This window comes from Ipomoea nil, unplaced genomic scaffold (genome assembly GCF_001879475.1).
Source record: "Ipomoea nil cultivar Tokyo-kokei standard unplaced genomic scaffold, Asagao_1.1 scaffold0804, whole genome shotgun sequence".
NCBI lineage: Eukaryota > Viridiplantae > Streptophyta > Magnoliopsida > Solanales > Convolvulaceae > Ipomoea > Ipomoea nil.
The window spans coordinates 2,653,693-2,674,979 of NW_017617232.1; the positions used below are offsets into that span (position 1 = coordinate 2,653,693).

General features: G+C 32.3%; 2 protein-coding genes across 4 annotated transcripts; one reads left to right on the forward strand and one right to left on the reverse strand.

The window, feature by feature from the left end:
- Positions 1-13,362: 13,362 nt before the first annotated feature.
- LOC109177282 lies at positions 13,363-14,538 on the reverse strand. Its single transcript, XM_019326593.1, has one exon. It carries the CDS (start codon positions 14,536-14,538, stop codon positions 13,363-13,365), a length of 1,176 nt encoding a protein of 391 aa, XP_019182138.1.
- Positions 14,539-14,848: 310 nt separating this feature from the next.
- On the forward strand, positions 14,849-20,049 carry LOC109177446 (choline monooxygenase, chloroplastic). Of its 3 annotated transcripts, none has more exons than XM_019326836.1 (10): positions 14,849-15,195; positions 15,460-15,505; positions 16,184-16,319; positions 17,467-17,541; positions 17,668-17,880; positions 18,201-18,296; positions 18,486-18,601; positions 18,705-18,798; positions 19,117-19,167; positions 19,716-20,049. In XM_019326836.1, exons 1-10 carry the CDS (start codon positions 14,904-14,906, stop codon positions 19,851-19,853), a joined length of 1,257 nt encoding a protein of 418 aa, XP_019182381.1. In that variant the 5' UTR covers positions 14,849-14,903; the 3' UTR covers positions 19,854-20,049. The 3 variants fall into 3 exon arrangements, with proteins under 3 accessions (XP_019182381.1, XP_019182383.1, XP_019182384.1); XM_019326838.1 differs by having other exon boundaries at positions 19,117-19,217; positions 19,716-19,798; XM_019326839.1 differs by lacking the exon at positions 18,486-18,601.
- The last annotated feature ends 1,238 nt before the right edge of the window (positions 20,050-21,287 follow it).

The window sequence follows — 21,287 nt, forward strand, 5'->3', positions numbered from 1 at the left end:
TGCAAAGTTTCAAAGCTTGCCTATAATAACAACTTGGACTCGATAATCCTTCAACATTATGAACAAATGTTCAATTATTACTACTTGAAAAAGTATAGCTAGCTCTCTTCCTTGGAGTTTGATTGCATAATGTATATGAGAGTTTTCAATGGAAGAAAGAAATTAAATGTGGAATTGTTCATATACTGAATCTCCATATTATGGCTTCTTGTCTAGCACATATAAATGAACTAGGGAAGCTAATGGCACCACTCAATGATATTCTGAAAATACCTTTGAAAACAAGTAAGGGATTCAACATAGAATCAAACTGGTTAATGGTTTCATATAGTCAAAGGTTTGATTATGCAAGATAAATTAAAAGTTGATAACCAATTCGGTGAAATCAACATAATCACATGTTGATTACCATAGGGTCAAAAGCATTACTTTAGATTAGTGTGAACTCAAATATATCAAAATTAGAATTGAAGAACTAACAATTAAAGGATAACTCCACTATATTCACATAATTAAGGGACCTAAAAAAAAAAAAAAAAAACTCTATTTTCCCTTATTTAACGTTTGGTTCAGGGAATACATTGGAAATAGAATGTGATTATGTGAAATAGATCTATTCTCATATTTAGTTCAATTTTTAGAATTTCACGGAATGTTTATTTCCTTTGCCAGTCATTCTTAAGTCCCCCTTGATATTACAGGGCGTTTGGTTCACTGTAATTTAACTGTAGTTGAATTGCAATTCAGTGGATGCCTCAATTACATTGTTTGGTTGGAGGGAATTGCAATTCTCTCCTTTTGTTGAATTGCAATTCAATGAATTTGAGAAATTAAAAACATATGAAATGACAATACTACCCTTGGTTGTTATTACAATTATTATTACACAAGGGTATTTTACGGGTTGTTTGGTTGGGAGGAAGGAATTAGGAAGCAAAGGAATTGTAATTCGGTGGGAAAAGAATAAGGTAGGAATAATGTAGGAATTCAAATTACATTGTTTGGTAGGGAAGAATAGAATTATTGGGGATGAGAATGAAAAAGTAGTATAAAGACTAAAATGTCCTTGTGTAATAATAATAATAATAACAATTAACAAGGGTGTTTTTGTCATTTCACACACTTCCCCATGAATTGCAATTCAACAAAAGGAGGGAATTGCAATTCCATGGAATTGCAATTCCCTCCAACCAAACACTGTAATTGAAGCCTTCGTTGAATTGCAATTCAATTACAACTAAACTACATCCAACCAAACACCCCCTTAGTGTTTATGCCACTTATTTCCTTCTCAATTCCAGTTGTGACTAAAGAGTTCAAAAATTGTTAATATAGAGGAATGAATTTTGAAGACAAAGGGCAAGTTAACGGCATGCATGGAAGGAAGCAATTCTTTTTTTAATTCGGACGGTGTCGTTTTGAAGGAAAACGACGTCATTTTGGACCCGGGTCCACATCATAATTTGCCCTCCCAACCAAACACACTGTGAAAACATACGGTTAAAATGTAACCAAAACATTAACTTAAGGTGTGTTTGGAAAACAGAAAAATGACTTCTAGAAAATGAGTCATTTGTAGAAAATATTTTCCTTTCTAGTGTTTGGTTGCATTTTAAAAAACTCTCTCGGTGTGTTTGGTTCATTTTCTGAAAAATGAGCATAATTATTTTTAATTTTAAATATTTAAAATATACAATACTGGTGGTGGTGGGTGGTGAGGGGTGGTTGTGGGTGGTAGTGGTGGCGGGGTGATTAGCTGGCACACTGATGCAAACAGAAAATGACTTCCCTAAACACTGAAAAAGGAAAGTCATTTTCTAAAAAATTCATTCTATTTTTCATTGATCATACTCATATTTTTTTATTTTTTTATTACAATGGAAGGGGGGATACCCATACAATCTATGCCTACACTGAGGCTCGAAACCTACACCTCCCACATAGGGGAGCAATCCAATACCAGTGGACTACAAGCCACTTGGTACTCATATTTTTTTATTAACTTTCATTTTTCTCCTCTAGTCAAACACAAAAAAACCAAAAAAATAATTTCTAAAAATTATTTTTCAAGTTTCCAAACACACCCTTAATTGTAAAATAATGAATTTAATTACTATTGTCATTTCTAAATCTCAACCAGAACATAATGAATCTTGCGAGTCCAAAGAAATTGAGAAGATGACACGTTTAGTCCTTCGATTATAGGTACAACATTCTTTATTTGTTACTCCGTATTTTTTATTTGTTTGGTCTCAATTTGACGTTAACTGCTACTTTTAATCCTTGTGTACTAAAGAAATACATTGAAAATTTAGAATTTAGAATATCTCAATACACAATTATTTTAATAATTGATATTAGTTTGTAAAGATATTTGTGTAACGGATGAGAGCGGATTTGGGACAAATTCACATTCAATTTGTCAAAGATGAATTTGAAACTTTCCATTTGCATCTGTATCCGCTAGCTAGGAGTAGAGAAATTGCTGGTACGGGTTTAGCTCACTGGTTCAGTAGACAATATTTAATAAAAGAGACTAAGGTTTGAACTTCGACAATAATAGTGTAGAAATTATGTCCAAAGTAGGTAAATTTATCGTGCACATCAATATTTGATCCTTCTAAATGCTATGAGAGATCCTTGAGATTAAGGATTCAACTTTCGAGAGAAGAATTTAGCTACTACCAATGAGATGTTTTCACATCATAAAGGATGAATTGTTCTCTAACATTATCTTCTTTTTTTTTTTTTTTTTCCTTTTTGAGTACTGTTGACCTTGTTAAATGTTACATATAGTATTTTTTATGTATACTTTTTTTTTTTATCTGATCACATATATATACTTTCTCAACTTACCGAAACTCAACGAGTCAATACCCCATTCACCACTTTCTTCACTACCATAACTAACCCGTCGCCACTTTATCTTCACAGCCTTCACCTGAGAAGAGGCGATGCTACTTAACTGCCTCTTCTGCATCCCAAATATGTGCACAATATAATGTCACATTGTCTTCCAGATTTGGAAGGAAGCTAAGCGACACTGCTAACATCTTCCGAATCTCGAAGAAGTGGCGACCCTCATTCCTAAAATCTAATATCACACACTTTTGCGGATTTTAATTTGTAAGATGAGTTAGATTTTTCATAAGTATTATATTTTTCTTAATAATTACTCTTTAATAGTTAATATTATATTTTGATTTAAATATATTATATTTTCATTAAAATATCACTTTTTTTTTATATAAGTATTGCATTTTTCTGTCATAAATAAATGTTCACGTATTAAACTTTTTCTTATAAGAGCATCCACATCAGTGGATATTATGAAAATAATGTCAGATGAATTATCTCGGGTGGGGATAATAACAAGTGTGGGGGGGAGTTATTGGTGGAGATATTTCTCCTGCAAATTCAAGGAGAATGCAGAAAAAGAAGAAAAGGAAAGAGAAGAAAAAAGAGGCTGCTGTGCGCGTTTCGCGCACAGCAGCCCGCCCACACGGGCGCGTGCAAGGCACGCGCCTGACCCTTTTTTTTATTATTATTTTTTTTTTGTTTTTTAATTTTTGATTTTGATTTTTTTTATTTTTTTTCTCCCCTTCTTACATTCTCTCTCCTAATCACTCTTACATTATCCCCCAATTCTCCCCAACCATTGTGGATGCTCTAAATAAAGGACAATTTATTCATGACTAATATTATATTTTTTCAATATTAAGTATTCTAGGTATATCTTAACCCAACATGTCTCATATACTTATTCGTGAGATAGTCTTATAGGAAACTCACCCTTACAATTCCAAGTATGAAGTGTGCCTCTTTGATATGATTTTTTTTATTTGATATGATTTTTTTTTATTCTAAAAATATTATGTTGACTCATATTTTCTACTCCTAACTTTTATTCTAATTCTCAAATTCTTGATATGAATACTGTTTTAGGGATGAAAATAGTTTATTCTTGTTTGTTGTTGTTCCCAAAAGATTGAATCTCCAACGACAAGCATCCCCACGCCCCATTATCCCAACAGAGTATTTGAGAGAATGTAAATCATGAGTTACAAAGTATTTGGGAGGATGTAAATCATGATAACTTAGCTGAATGTTGAATCCCGCCATAGTTCGACAGAGCGTCTAGAAGGATATAAATCATGGTAACTCATTTTGAGAGGTTGCTCTATTGTCACTAGTGGGACTCGATTCTGAGTCATTATTTCTAAATTTCACCCTATGACCAATTAAGTTATATGTGTGTGATTAAAGAGAAGTAAGAGAATAAAATTTAAGAGTATTTTAATTTTATCTAAGGAACAAAACCTAGTGGAGCTTACGTGTAGTTTATAGGTAGGCCCACACATTTAAGGGTAACTTGAAAGATGGAAAGCAGATTTGTGAAGTATTAATTAATTAGTTTTTTGAAAACCAAAAAATCAATTAGTAGCATTGTAGTAGCAGTACAACCAATCACTTTGTGTTCAGATGATATTTAGTGACTTTTTCATATGAGAGGTCATGAGATGAGATCGAGTCTGTGTTGTTGATTCCTTGTGTTTCAATAAGTTGAAAAAATATGTTTAAACAGATACTACAATGTAATAGCATTTAAAAAAAAAAAAAAAAGAGTAGTAGTAGATATTACCGAGGGCTATTGTCATTTTGCGAACCAAAAAATTCGTTCTGTTATATATAAAATGTAGGAGTAGTGCATTCAGAGATATCAGTCCTCTCCCCTTCATCACCTCCCCCAAATACAACTGCAGAGAGAGAGAGAGAGAGAGAGAGAAATGCGTATGGTGTATGTGTGCGATGAAGAGGAAAGAGAAGTGAATCGGCAGGCGGCGCCGGGATCGTGTCCGAGCTGCGGAGGAAAAGTGCAGGCGGTGGACATCGAGGCCAAGGGGATGCTTTGCTGTTTCCCCATTTGCTTGAGGTTCAAACGCAAATTCTTCTGCACTTTGTGCTCCAAACGCCTCGTTTTGTGCTCTTTCTAGCTCTCTATTCACCCCTGCCTGCAATTTCTCTCTACAATCATCACATTCTCAATTTTTGTTTCATGATTTCGCTGTTATTATTTAGTATATTAAATAATCTCTCAATCTCTAATTCTCAATGCTTTTCCTGTTCCAACTCTAATGCTTGTTTGTTGTATATATGAATGACTATGGCTATCGTCAGATCACTGGACTCCGTTTCATGTATCGGATCATCTTGCGCTTTTTTTTTTTTTTTTTTTTTTTTTTTGTGGAATTTAATAAAATCAAATTTTTCCTTGATGTAGCGCAGCATTATTAGGGAGTAATTTTTAATATTTAATTATTATGTAAACACATTTATATGTCAGTACTTATTTTATTGATTAAAAATTCCCTTCTTATGTCTCATCAACATGATTTGATGTGAGTGATGGTTGAGTACTGATTTTAGTTGGAAAAATAACATTTATGAAAAAAGTTTTATTACGTGTACCCTCAAATTCTACTCTTCACTTTTATTCTAATGTGGTAAATAATGATAGGGTATTTTATCATGTGAATCCCAAAAAGAGTGTCTACATCAACAATTTACGAGAGTGAATAAAAATTAAAAGTAAACAATAAGAGTACATATAGTATTTTTCTTCTAAAAAAAGTTAATTTCATTAAAGGTTCTTTGTTTTTAGTTGTAATTTTAAATTTAGTTTCAGATTATTGTTTTTGTCATTTAACATCATAGAGTATTATTTTTTGGACACTTTTAGTCATTTTTATGACTTCATATTTTTAATACGATATTTGTGTCTTTTCATATTTTTCTTTGGTTATTTTCCCCTTTTTAACCGATTGAATTGATTTAGGACTTTAACTAACCTTTGATTTTTAATAATCATATTTTTCAACTAATTTTTAATAAAATCCTAAATCAATTAAACCAGTTGAAACCATAAAAATAACAAAAGAAAAATTTAAAGAGACAAAAATGTCATTAAAAACGAAAAAGTCACAAGAATGATTAAAAGTATCTAAAAAATAATAGTATGAGATGTTAAATGACAAAAACAATAGTTTGAAATTAAATTTGAAATTCCCACCAAAGACAATGGACTTCTAATGGAATTAATTCAAAAAGAAATTACTACTCATACATGATTATCGTTAGGAAAATACTATATGAACTTTCACTTTTTACTCTCAATTTTTACTCCTTACAAATTCTTGATGTAAACACTTTTCCTAGGACCTACATGATAAAAATATTTTATTCTTATTTGACATATCAAAGAGTAAAAGTGAGTTTTTCTTAGAACCCACATGATAAAAATATCATATCCTTATTCACTATATCAAGGAGTAAAATTTGAAATTATATATATAGTAGAAGTCTTATTGCTATACTTAGTCCATAAACTTGCTCTCTACTTTAATTTTTTTTTTCTTGGTGCCACTAATGTATTGGTTCTTTGAGCAAATTTCAATTTTACTCATTGATTATTATAGTTATTGTGGTGTTATCCCATTTATTTATATTCTTTTGGTTTTGTTTTATTAGAGTCTTGATTTTCATTTATTTGATACAATTAATCATCTGTTTAAATTTATATTATTTTACGATTTAATAAAAAAACACTAGTACAAATTTGTACATTCGCTATCATTGTAAAGGACTATCCGCTACCCTTAACATATAATTTTGTATTTCAACTAAAAGAGTTTAGGAGAGATGAAAGGGAATTGCATGTTGGGGTAAGAAGCTTGAATAGTTAAATTACATGTTGATTCTCTATACTAAAGGTTGAATGCCAAATTTTCGAATGAATGACTAATTGTCGCAAACAAATAAAAATCGATGTAATAAAGCAAAGAGTTAATTTTTAAAATGTAAAAAAGCAAAGAGTTAATTCTTAAAATGGTCCTCCGACTATGACTTTTTCTCAAATTGGTTCCTTGACTTTTAATTGCACCTAAAGTGATCCTCCGTCTATTGAATTTTAAGCCAAAATGGTCATCTGTTAGTTTTGGTGTTAAGTGGGTGTTAAAATGTAAGGTAAAATTGGTAATTCAAGTTTGCACTCCAATTTAAAACAAGTTGTCACCCTACTTTCTTGTGCTTTGAGACCTGTACTGGTATAAAATGTGAAGTAATCAAATTAGGAATTTTTTTTTTCCAAAGAGTTACCATTCAATATATTGGGTTTTCATAACTTGCATTATTGTAATCAAAATATTTGGTTATTTACTGTTTTGTCAAACAAAATCTGTAGTTATTAATTATGCATTTCACAAAAGGTATTCAACCAACACTAACAAAACAAATATCCTGCTCATACAAATAAATATCATGCTCTTACACGTGTTGATGGAACTGTTCGGGCATTTAACATTCGAACCGGTAGGTAAGTAGCACTTCAACAAAAATATGAATCCTTTTTTATTTTAATTAAAAACTAAAATACTCCCAAGATATTGCTAAGTCTACCAATCCTTGTAGGATTAATATTTGATGCACCGTCGGTGTATAGATGCTATACACCGGCGGTGAATGATGTGATGACACATCATTAAAAACTAAAATCAATATTAATTGAGTCCTTTTATGCAAAATAACTCAGATTTGTATTTTTTTAGTAAACTTCTTTTATTTCTAATTAACAAAATCTTAACTATAATAAAGCTATATGGTTTGGGAAGTAATTAATGTTACAATTAATGTCACAACATCTTTTATTATTAAAAAAAAAAAGCACAACATTTGAAAAATAAAATAGCTATATATTATATAATCATATAAAAATGTACTTTTGAAAAATAAAATAGCTATATATTATATTATAATCATATAAAAAAATGTGTTCAATTAGAGTTTAAATTTACTCATACAAAATTTGAAATTTTCTTTCTAAATGTAATTATCTTAATTATTATTTGTATTGTTAAAATTATAATATAGATGAAACACAATTAAAAATAAATCAATGTAATTATGTAAATTCTCTCTATAAGTTTATTTGAATATGCACATAATTAGAGATTATATTAACCATACAAAATTTTAATTTTAATTCTAATTGTAATTTTGTATTCTATAAAAATAATAAATACTTGACCAATGGAAGCTCAAAAATATTATTATAACAAACAATTTAAAATATTTTAGTTTTTCTATTTTTTATTTATATTTATAATAACATAATTTTTCCCGTGCATCGCACGGGTGAATTACTAGTATATATAATTTCCTAAACATATTTATTACTTAATTATTATATATATCTAATTATGTAATTATTATTAATGAAAGATTAATAACTTGTACGTTAATTAACATAATGCATCACATATTAATTCATTAGTTAATTATTGAATTAATCCATTATTAAAAAGTTTGCAAATTATGCCGATGGTGCACACGGTTGCAAAAACGGTGTCGTTTTGATTAAAAACGACGCGTCCGACTTAAAAAAAAAAAAAAAAAAAAAGTCAGTTTCGATTGCTGTTAACGACGTTATGTTGTGCATAATTTGAACTATATATCTAGAATTAATGAACTATATATCCAGAATGAATGAACTATATATGTAGAATGAATGAACTATAGTTCAAATTATGCATAACATAACGTCGTTAACGGCAATCGAAACTGAACTTTTTTGAACTATATAGTCAGAATGAATGAACTATATAGTTCAAATTATGCACAACATAACGCCGTTAACGGCAATCGAAATTGATTTTTTTTTGTTCAAGTCGGATGTCAAAACGACATCGTTTTTGCAACCGTGTGCGCCATGCATGGTGCACACGGTTGCACATCATAACGCTCCTAAAAAGTTACAATGTAATGCACTCCACACACCAATATCCAATAATTTGACTATTACATAATATTTGATTAAGTGTTGATATTTTAAATTATTGAATATAGGAATAAGGTTCAAATTGGCCACTGAACGTAACCTGAAAATGCAATTAGGCCACTGAACGAAAAAAAAGTGCAATTAGGCCACTGAACACTCCAAAAATGTGTAATTTCACCTGATAGCAGGTTACCCTCAATTTTAGCAGGTTATCTGCTTACGTGGCAGCTGAGTTGGCATTTTTAATAAATTTTAATTAATTTTTAATAAATTTTAATAATAACTTTTTATTAAATTTTTTTAAATAAAAACGACTTTATTTTATTTTTTATTTAATTTTTTCTAATTTTTTATAAAAATTTATTATTAAAATTAATTACTAAAAATTATTTAAAAATTATTAAAAATGCCAACTAAGCTGCCACGTAAGCAGGTAACCTGCTAAAATTGATGGTAACCTGCTATCCGGTAAAATTGCATACGTTTGGAGAGTTCAGTGGTCTAATTGCACATTTTTTGAGTGTCCAATGGCCTAATTGTACTTTTTTTTTTCGTTCAGTGGCCTAATTGCATTTTCAGGTAACGTTCAGTGGCCAATTTGAACCTTATTCCTTGAATATATATTGCAATTTTTTACAAGATATTGCAATTGTTTCTAATAGTAACTAAGGTTGTAATTTAAATTTAGGAGTTTAGGGGTTTAAATAGATTTAAGAGTTATTAATATAGATATAGGAAATTAGATGATTTTTATTAATTAAAATTAAAGAATTCTTAATTTTAAATATAATAATTTAGAAATTTATTTTTAGATATCAATTAGAATTCTTAATTATAATAGTTTGAGTAAAGAACCTGTTAAATTAACATTATTGTTAATTAGAATTCTTGTACAAGTTAATTAACATTAATGAATTAATCCTGTAATTAAATAATGGATTAATCTAATAATTAACTGACGAATTAATATGTGATGCATTACGTTAATTAACGTGCAAGTTATTAATCTTTCATTAATAATAATTAAATAATTAGATATATATAATAATTAAGTAAGAAATATATTTAAAAATATATATATATTTTGTTAATTAGAAATAAAAGAAGTTTCTTAAAAAAATACAAATCTTAGTTATTTTACATAAAAGAACTCAATTAGTATTGATTTTAGTTTTTAATGATGTGTCATCTCCTCATTCACTGCCGGTGTATAGCATCTATACATCGACGGTGCATCAAATATTAATCTATATTGGTATTGATTTACCAAGAAAATATCTGACAGTTTGGAGCAACCTGCTGTGAAGATCTCTCAACAAATTGCCTAAGTAATGATTCATGACAATAGATATTAATATTGCCCCTACCTCTCATGAAATTGAATTTGAGGGGAGATAGAATAAGATGCAAGATGTGAAATTTATTGAAGGAATAAGGGTCAAATACGCCATGAAATTGCATATTAAAGTGCAATTAGACTATCGAACTTAAAAAAGATACAATTGGGTCTCTGAATAACACAAAATTATGCAATTATGTCCAAAATGACCTATTTACTTGAAATGTCGGTTACCGGTTTTAAAAATAATTTTTAAATAAAATAATTAATTTTTAAAAATAAGTTTAAATAAAATAATTTATTAAAATTAAAATTATTTATTAAAAAAAAAAACTAGAACTACCGGAGATGAATCGTCTCTAGTAGGCTTCGTCTCCATGGCTTGAGACGAAGATCTTCGTCTCCGGCAGTTCTAGTTTTTGTTATTTATTTATTTATTTTTAAATTTAATTCATTATTTTATTTAAAATTATTTTTAAAATCAGTAACCGCCACATTAGCACAATTTCAGGTAAGCAGGTCATTTGGACCTAATTGCATGATTTTGTGTTGTTCAGAAACCCAATTGCATCTTTTTTGAGTTTGATGTCCTAATTGCACTTTGGTATGCAGTTGGATGTCTATTTGACCCTTATTTCTTCATTGAAGTATTTAGATGTAGTTTATGAGAATTTATGGTTATTCTTGGTCATGTTGTTTTTTTTTTTTTTTTGTTTTTTTGTTTTTTTGTTTTCTAATAAATAACCAAATATTTTGATTACAATAATGCAACCAGTGAAAACCCAATATATTAAATGGTAATTCCTTAAAAAAAAAAAAACATCATAATTTGATTACACCACATTTTATACCAGCAACGTACATGTTTCAAAGCACAAGAAAAGGGGTGACAAATTGCTTTAAATTAGAGTGCAAAACCTGAATTACCAGTTTTACCCTTCATTTTAACACTCACTTAACACCAAAACTAATGGATGACATTTGGGGGGGGGGGGTGGGTGGGGGGGGGGGGGAATTGGCTGGCCTTGCGGGCTACTCTCGTGTCCTGAACAGGTGCACCCCGAAAGTAGTTCTGTTATGGAATTAATACTGTACAAAACCAAAGGAATTCCAGTAAGCTTTAGCTTCTCAAAACTCTGCTTCTACTCTCTTCTTTACCAACCAGTGTTCTTGCTCTTTGCTTTGTTTGCCGGGTTCTTTGTTTAGGTGCTTAAACAAAGAATCGTAGCACGTTTTATCCTGGGAAACCTAGGCTACAACGCTCCTAGCACTTGTGGGAGGTAGCAAATAAGGTTTTAAGGAAAATAACAATCTGTTCAAACTCGTGCTAACCTCTACCCAAATTGTTCCACCTTTTCCTTCCCTATATATCTGTTTTTCCCATATAATAATAATCTTTCCGTAGGATTATTATTTTGGGATTTTTCAACCTTATTACCCAACATCACATACGTATCATCCACCTTCTTCACTTCTGCCAAACTATTGTGGCATATGAACAAATAGATTAACCATCAAAAGTATTCATGATTGGGTCTTTGTTTTCTCAGTATTCTTAAGCAGCTAAATAACCTGGACGATCCATGATGTCGTTTGTAATTAAAAAAAAAAAAAAAAGTCATCAATGGGTGATTGGTATAAAAGTTAACAATGAAGGTGACAAATTACCAAGTAGCAAAGTTATTTTCATATCATTATTGTGAAAGGATTACCTAAGAGAAACTTGAAAAAAATGCCAAAGTGAAAGAAAGAGTTAATACCATTTGAGGTCCTCCGAGTTTAGTGGTTTTGCCAAGTTTAGTTCTAAACTTTCAAATCGACCATTTGCGGTCCTTCGACTTTCAAATTTAACCATATGTGGTCCAAGTTAACCACCAATGGTCCTTCAACTATTAAATTTTAACCAACCGTGGTCCTTTCAAGAGGACTACCACAGGTTAAATTTCGAAACTTGAAGGACCATGGGTGGTTAACTTGGACCACGAATGGTTAAATTTGAAACTCGATGGACGACAAATGGTCAATTTGAAAGTTTAGGACTAAACGTGGCAAACCCACTATACTCGAAGGACCTCAGATGGTATTAAAATTTTGAGAGTTAATGTGTCAAATTAGATTTTATTTTAGTCCAAGGTGTGAATTGAACAACCGTGAGTAATAAATAGACATATTTGACTATTTTTCCAAATTAAAATAATATAAATAAATGTCACAATAGCCAATAACTAAAAGTGAATTTTTTTCTTTATTTTTTAAAAAACTTATAATAGTGTTAATTGACTCACAAATAATTTATAACTAAGGAAAATATATAGTTTTAAGGATTAAGTTACATTGATAAAATAAAAAAAAAAAAATCACACAATATGACAATGCATGATTCATATTTAATTAATAATATATTATTTTTATTTATTTTTACGTAGGTTGAGTAGGCGAATTCATCGTAACTAATGAATAAATTATATATATATATATATATATATATATATATATATATATATATATATATATATATATATTTATTTATTTATTTATTTATTCATAAATTATGAAAAAGTTTTGGTGAAAACTTTTGGTAATGTAACTTTATCCTAGTTTCTAATATTGATGGATGATTAAAATGAGGTAGTTATTGAGAGTGAAATAATATTGAAAAGTGAAGGAAGTAATTATTGAGTGTACTCAGAAAAAGAAAAGAAAATAGTAAAAGAAAAAAGAAAAAAAGAAATGACTATAAGATTAGGATCTCTTGTGCACATATAAAGACTAAGATCTAATAGGTAGTGTGATTCACAATTTACCTTTGCAGTAGTTCTATGAATGGGATCTTGTAAGTTTATGATTAGTTGGACGAAATTGTCACCTAGATTTAAAAAAAAAAAACAGCAACAACAACAAAGAAATGACATTAAGAATTTTGTTTAATTAGATTAATATTTCAATATGTCAAAATCTCTATTTTTTTAATTTTTTTTTCATATTGACTCTATTGCAATGTAGTATCTGAATTACAAAAAGTCAATAACTTCACTGGGACTCAACCCATTTCCTCCATCCACTTTATACCACTAAATCACAAGGTCATTGGGACATTATTAGGTCAATTTTTTTTTTTTTAATGTTTAATTACTATGAGTTCATTTTTATGAGGATACTTATTTTTTTTGAAAAATCAAAGGAAATATCATTACTGAGCCAACAGGTCGGAAATACAATCAGGTGGTACATCGGACCAAGAACCTGAGTCAGACGAAGAATCGGTTGCCTGTGCAAGAACATGAGCCACACGATTCGCTGATCTCCTAACATGGCGAACCACAACGTCCCCCATGTCGCTAGCAATTTGTTTACATTGCTTCACAATTAAATCAACACAAGACAAATCTAAATTGCAAGAATTAAACGCATTACAAAAAACTAAACAATCTGATTCAACAATCAACTGGTTATGACCCAAACTGTGCAACCATTCTAAACTCTTCTTAACTGCACAAGCCTCTGCCATTAACGGATCACGGTAACAGATCAACCATCCGTTCCTTGCTGCCACAAAGCGCCCCCTATGATCACGGATTGCCGCCCCAAAGGCTACCTCAACGGACGAGAGCGCCGCGTCAACGTTGCACTTCACCCAGTTCGGCGCTGGTGGTTCCCATGTCGCACCATCATCTCTAATTTGATCAACAGTGATCTCCCGTTTATAGTTCTCATTCCAGGTAGCTATCAGCAGCTCAATCTGGTTGTGCGTAGCCTCCACTGTCCATACCTTATTCCTCCAAATTCTGTCGTTCCGTGCTATCCAGATCATCCAAAACACCGCGGCCATTCGTATCTTCTTACCTGTACACGTACCGTTAACCAGCTCTTCCATGTAAGACTGGACCGTCCTATCTTGCAGCCCTTCGTCTCTCTTCCACAGCTGCCGAGCAAAACAGCACCCTCCAAAAAGATGTTCTGCAGTTTCCGAATCATACGTGCATAGTGGACAACCTCCCCCAATCCAAATGTTCTTGAGCTTGAGATTTTCCCGCACCGGTAATATTCCCCGAGTACAACGCCAAAGCAGATGTACTTTGGGTGGAACTGGGAGTTTCCACAATTTGTCCCATGCGGCAAAATTTCCTGGGGTGCTACTCAACGTGAAACTTGATGTCAGAAGTTTATATCCGTGTTTCACTGTGTACTCTCCACGTATATCTCCCACCCATCGCCACGAATCAGGTAAATGATTAGCAACTGGGGTGGCAATAATCCGTCGCACCTCGACTTCATCAAAGAGGTCCCGTAACACCTCTTCATCCCACTGTCCATGCGCATAAACATGATGTTGCAATAACACGAATAAATTACCTACTAGGTCCATGTACTGTAATATTTTGTTCAATTTAGTCCATATACTTTAATTTTGTTCAATTTAATCCTAGTAGTTTAAGATTTAGAACAACTAAGGATAATAACACCGTTCATTTTTTTTTTTTTTGTACAGTACGAAAAGAACAATATATATATCATTTTAAAAATGGAAGGACAATATTTAGACCACAAATAATTTAGAAATGACATTGATAATTGGTCTCGGGCATAGTTTACAATTTGTCTTAATAATAATAATAATAATTGATGCAAAATAGATGTTCTAAAACAAATATAATAATCCGCCGGCGGGCAATGTGTTTTTAAGTCAGAGATTGCATAGTGCAGAGTGGTAACTCTGGAAAGACCACATCCATGGCTTCAGGTTGTATCGCTGCCACGATTCCGTTTTCCGTTCACAGGAGAGAGCCCTCAGCGCTGTCGACTCCTCGATATTGCCGTCTGCAATTCACAAACGGGATGCACCGTCTCCGTCTCGGAGTTTTGCCACTGAGTTGCGGGAACGCGAGCTTTTCTCTGACTCGAGAATTCAACCCGGATATCCCCATTGAAGAAGCGCAAACCCCGCCCACCTCCTGGTACACCGATCCCTCCTTTTACTCTCTCGAGCTCTCTCGCGTCTTCTACAGAGGCTGGCAGGCAGTTGGTATACACACACATATTCATTCCTTTTTTATTTTTTTTTCCTGAACAGGGGTGTTGTGTTTCCTGGAATCTGATTTAGTGCCTGTTTTGCGAAGCTTATGTTCATGAATTTTGATCATGCATCTTATACAATTCGTAATTTACTCCAGTTTATGTTTGAATTTCCTAAAACATAATATATAATCCATAACCTTTGCCTAAGTGATCTAATCTAGTTACACAAGATTTACCGAACATCCCTTAATTTGCTACTTCTTCTTTTCAGGCTACACTGAGCAAGTCAATGAACCCCGCCAATTTTTTACCGGCAGGTATTGCTAATTTGCTATGCAGCTATTTTCCCAATTAAATTTCTGTGATTTTTTTACCTACTGTAAAAATAATTTATTATTTCATGCACCAACTCTTCTCAAGGAAGAAAAATAGGGAAAAGGGAATAAATAAATAAATAAATAAATAAATGTTGGAAATTTGAAGCTGATAGGTAACATTCTAAGAGAATCCATACAGTAGCTGATTTTGGTTCCTGTTTTAGGCAATTCCTTAATGTAAATAACTCTGTTATGAACAACCGCAATGGTTGGTGAAACTATATGATGATTATAGAGTTATCTCATTTGTTAGAGGGCTTTTGGGCCATCCATACTACCCTTTCTTGTATTATTTGCAATGTTAGTAATGAGGGAACTTTACCATTGGACTTCTCCCTCCAAGGAGTGTAAAGTTATATTAGGTATGATAACTTGCTAGTGGTGTCTTGCGCCAAAGTAGACAAACATCCTATGTTTCAAAGGCTTTGAACTTCTTGTTACAAAAATTTCAAAACATTTCCGCAATTTACTGATTTTAGTCATCGTTAAAACTTCCTACACTACAGATTTTATATTTTAAATGGGTCTTTTTGTGTCTCTTTGGAGGAAGCAAATGGGTTTTCTTCAATTTTTACATTGTGCTTGGTAAATAGCTAATCAGTATTGAATATATGGCAGATTAGGAAACATTGAATATGTGGTATGTCGAGATGACAGTGGCAAAATACAAGCATTTCATAATGTATGTCGGCATCATGCCTCTGTTTTGGCTTCTGGCAGTGGGAAAAGAACATGCTTTGTGTGCCCATACCATGTGAGTTCATGCTTGCATTCTAGTACTTTCTAAATCTTTTGGCTCCTGCAATACACTGTACACATGCTTTATTCTTGTATTGCTATATTTTAATGATCACATACTGCCAAAGTTTTTTGAGGGGATCGACTTGTATTATCTCATCATAGCTACTGATGATTTGTTTTCTCATTATGCTGTGAATAAACTTGTTCATATACCTTTGAAAATGTTTCCCACTTTGTAAGTATTGGAGTGACTGAGGTCTTCTTGGAAGCATCATGCAAATATGAGTACATAAGAAATAAGATGTTTGTAGAAGTTCATCTACTTGTATGCATATTTTTTATATAAACATCTGTACATTGAATACTATTTATTGCAATCATGTTAAAAGCAATTGATTTGTCACCTGAAGCAGCTAATCAATGTTCCAGCACTTCATCACTCTCTTGCTTCACTAAAGTGAAGATCTAGAAAATCAGAAATCAAGTGCTTTGTTGTGCTTATGGGTTGAAGTGAGAAAGCGAAAAGCTCGACCAAAGTGAACTTTTTTACTTAACAGTTATACTGTGAAACTTAAATATGGTTTTGCAGCATAATTGAGCTTTTTGTAGAAAACAAGTGCCTTGCTTTACAGTATATGCAATGGAGCCTTCATCACTTTATTTCACTTTTTGCTCTAAGTAAATTTGATTTAGTCAGATGAGCTTATTTATCTTTCATAATTCTTCTGAACAGATTACCTGAGTATTTACTTTGATATTAAATTTCAAGGGTGAGTATGAGAGTTGGTGCATCAGTGAATGTAATTGCTATGCATTTAATTAATTATATTTTAATTTGAGCATAACATAATTTTAAGAATCTATTTACACTCCTGGTTTTGTCATGTGGTTGTTCTGTTATTAATGGAGTTAGTTGCTTCAGAAAAGACAAACTGACTGATTTACTTAGGAGTCAGTTCTAGCTTTGGAGTTGTTACTTGTTGGTTGTCTCTTGTTATATTTAAATGCGATTGTATTGTCCTATTTCTCTTTTACAAATATTTTTGGAATCATTTCCCTACGTATTCAATTTCAAGTCTAATAACTTTTGGAATTCAGACAATTGAAGTCTATTGGTGTCATACTGTCATTAACTAAGTGAAAGGATACAACTTGTGCAGGGCTGGACATATGGGTTGGATGGAGCCCTTCTCAAGGCTACTAGACTAACCGGGATTCAGAAATTTGAAGTGAATGTATGCTATAAATACATGACAGTGATATCCTTTCAATCATCAAGGACACTTCTAAGTGTTAAAAACTGATTTCTTCTTCTTCTTCATTTTCTTTGTGTGCTTTTTGTTTTGCTATGTGAAGGGTAGGAGATGGGACTCATTCCATTGAAAGTGGCTATTTGGGGTCCATTTGTGCTTCTCAATTTTGATGCTGCTGTTTCTCCTGAACACGAATCCGAGACTGTCCCTGTGGGAAATGAATGGCTGGGTAGTTCATCTGAAATCCTGATTGCAAATGGAATTGATTCTTCTCTGAGTTATGTTTGCAGACGTGAATATACCATTGAATGTAATTGGAAGGTTAGTTATCTGTTTGCTTCTTTGAAATAAGAGGTGTAGCATAGTTGCAAAATATACAAATAGATGATAAATGCCACTTTTTTGGTTATTTACCAGACTAGTTTTGATGCTGTTTCTTTATTGACCACATCACAATCTCTATTAATTGCATGCTTTAGTTAGCTTATTGAGCTTCAATTATATAAGGTACAAATACAGGCGCTTTCTGTGAGACTATATACTATAAGGGACACAATGAAATCAAGTAACAAAAGAAAAAAAGGAGAGAAAAAAAAATCAAGCGAGAATACAGATCAATTGAAATTATAGTTCTCTTGCAGGTGTTCTGTGACAATTACTTAGATGGTGGTTATCATGTCCCATTTGCACATAAATCTCTTGCTTCTGATCTCAAGCTTGAAACGTACTCCACTGAGGTATACACCCCCACCCCGTCACCTCAAAAAAAAAAAAAAAAAAAAAAAAAAAAACTAAATTTATGTTGCTACTAACTTTGTTTTTTTTTTTGTTATTTCTTAAAACTATAGTTACTTTTGATGTTTTACTTTCATGTACCCGGGTACTTTGACATGTGTATTTGCAACTTGGCATCATCTTATAAATAGATATTTGAGAGAGTTAGCATCCAACAGTGTCTTGGTGGGACCACAGAGGATGAATTTGACCGATTGGGGTCAAAAGCTACATATGCTTTTGTTTTTCCAAACTTCATGATTAATAGGTCTGAGTTATATATTTATATATTCACTAATTCATCCAATGTTAAATCAACTAATGAATTGTTAAACCTGTAGCCCTATTGTTTTGAACTGTCTTCAATTTAGGTATGGGCCTTGGATGGACACCAATCTTGTAGTGCCACTGGGACCTCGCAAATGTCAAGTGATATTCGATTATTTTCTAGACACTTCTTTAAAGGTAATATGCTCATATATCTTTACCGAAATCCAACAATTCTAGATGAGCTAATGTACATGGATGTAGCACTTCGGCTCTTTCTAATGGAATCTTTTATGTCTGTTTATCCATGCATTTGTAGTACTTATTGTGGGGAAATTTATAGTTCATTGATATCATGTTTTTGAAGGTCTCTGATGATTTGTACACTAACGAACCATTGCTTTCTAATCCAATTAGAGACTACGGGTTTAGAGATTTTATGTAGGAGTTTTTATAAATTAGGAAAGCGTTATGAGTTTGACGAGCCATCACCGTTCATTGTAAAATTGTTTTCAGGGTGATAATGAATTTATAGAAAGAAGCTTGGAAGACAGTGAGAGAGTTCAGGTAAGGATGCAAATGAAATGAGTATTGGTAGGCAAAGACAATATTGCAGGGTAACCCCAACGAAGATGGCAAGAGATCCACACTTGTAACCACAAGGTCACGAGTTTGAATCCTTGCCCCCTTGGTTTGAGCCCATCAGCTATGGGTAACCTAGGCTGGTTTATTTCCTTGTGATCCTTTGCTGGCTAGGGTCACAAGGTGTGGTTTACCTACACCCGAAAGGGTTGTGGGGTTTCCCTCGTCACCCAAAAAAGACTATTGATGGTGTAACATTGCCAATAGTAATATTGCAGGGTAACCCCAACGAAGATGGCAAGAGATCCACACTTGTAACCACAAGGTCACGAGTTCGATTCCTTGCCCCCTTGGTTTGAACCCATCAGCTATGGGTAACTTAGGCTGGTTTATTTCCTTGTGATCCTTTGCTGGCTAGGGTCACAAGGCTGTGTTTACCTACACCCGAAAGGGTTGTGGGGTTTCCCTCGTCACCCAAAAAAGACAATATTTGATGGTGTAACATTGCCAATAGTAATAATACACACTTGCAGATGGAGGATATGTCATTATGTGAAGGCGTTCAGAGAGGGTTGGAATCACCAGCATATGTGTGCGGCCGGTATGCGCCAAGTGTTGAGAAGCCAATGCATCATTTCCACTGCCTACTTCACCAAAATCTTTGCCTTTGAAACTCTCATTCAGGGTGGGGTGTGATCTAATAAATTTGTACCAACCTACAGAGTGTATTCTACATGCATTTTCATCCTGGAAAAAGCTCTTTCTTGATGGGTGAAGAAGTTTGATTATGTTATGACTGTCTATACTCTATTTTGCATTGTTTTGACCTACCTTCACTATATATTGCATACTGCATTAGTATCCAAACCCCGCAAGGTGAGATTAATCCAATTGAGTTTTGATTAGGCTCTGTTTGGAGGTAATTCTCGTTTGAGTGTGCATGTTGGGCATATATAATATGTAAATATACATGTGTCGAGCTTAGGTTTTTAGTTGATAGAACATATGCTTCAATATGGTTCAGAGTCAACCTCATACTAAAGGTCACAGGTTTGAATCTCCTCCTTGATAAAAAGATATGGAGTTCGTAAAAAATAAGTAGCTCACACGTGCGATTTTCATTACCGGGCTAAGCAATCCAAACATCTTTCACTTGAGTGAACAATTTTTATTCTTATTTTAAAAATATATTCAAAGAAAATTAACTAAAAAGAAAAGAAGAAGAAAATCATAACAAAGTGACAAAACTATTTAAGCACAATCTGTGATTAAAAATATCATGTCATCTGGTGGAAAATAAAAAATGTTGAATTTAAAGTGCAATTTCAATTCCTCCCTAATAATTTCATGTTTTGCTTTAGTGGCTTGTTTAGCAAGAGAAGATGCCCTTCATTTCTCTTTCCATTTTAAATTATGGAAATGAAGAACATTATTAAATCACTTGAATAGTATGTATACTTGGGTTATAAATTAAGATGGGCTAGATTTGTTATACGCTGCCACAAATTTAGCAGATTATATGGTTTACCAAGGTTAATTTTCCATGGTACATCCTAATACAAAACAATATTGTTTTATATTAAGTGTCAAACTAATTTATAATTTTTTAAGAGCATATATTTTCATTTATTATGTTCAAAATATTTGTTTTATATGTTTATAAACCTAAACTTGAATGTCCATAAACACTAAACTAAATACACATAATAATATAATATATATTTTCATTATTCTATAGTATGCTCATAATGTTCATTTTATATGTTTATAAAAAGAGTTAATTCCAGCAAATGTCTTTTGACTATAGTGATTTTTTACATTTGGTTCTCGTCATTTAATTTGGACAAATGTGACACTTGATTTTCTACATTTAGTCCTTGCGTGATTGCGTCACTTTCACGTTATTTAGACCTCAAGTTCAAGGATAAAATTATCTTTTCATTGTCTGGGCGTCTTCTTCTTCTTCTTCTTCTTCTGAGAGTAGAAAATTATGTCTGGATTTTTCAAGGAGTTAGGAGAAGGGCTTGGGGCTAGGCCACCTGGGAGAACAAAGACCAACCACAGATTTAGGAACAAAACGAATACCAAAACCTAGGAGCTAACAA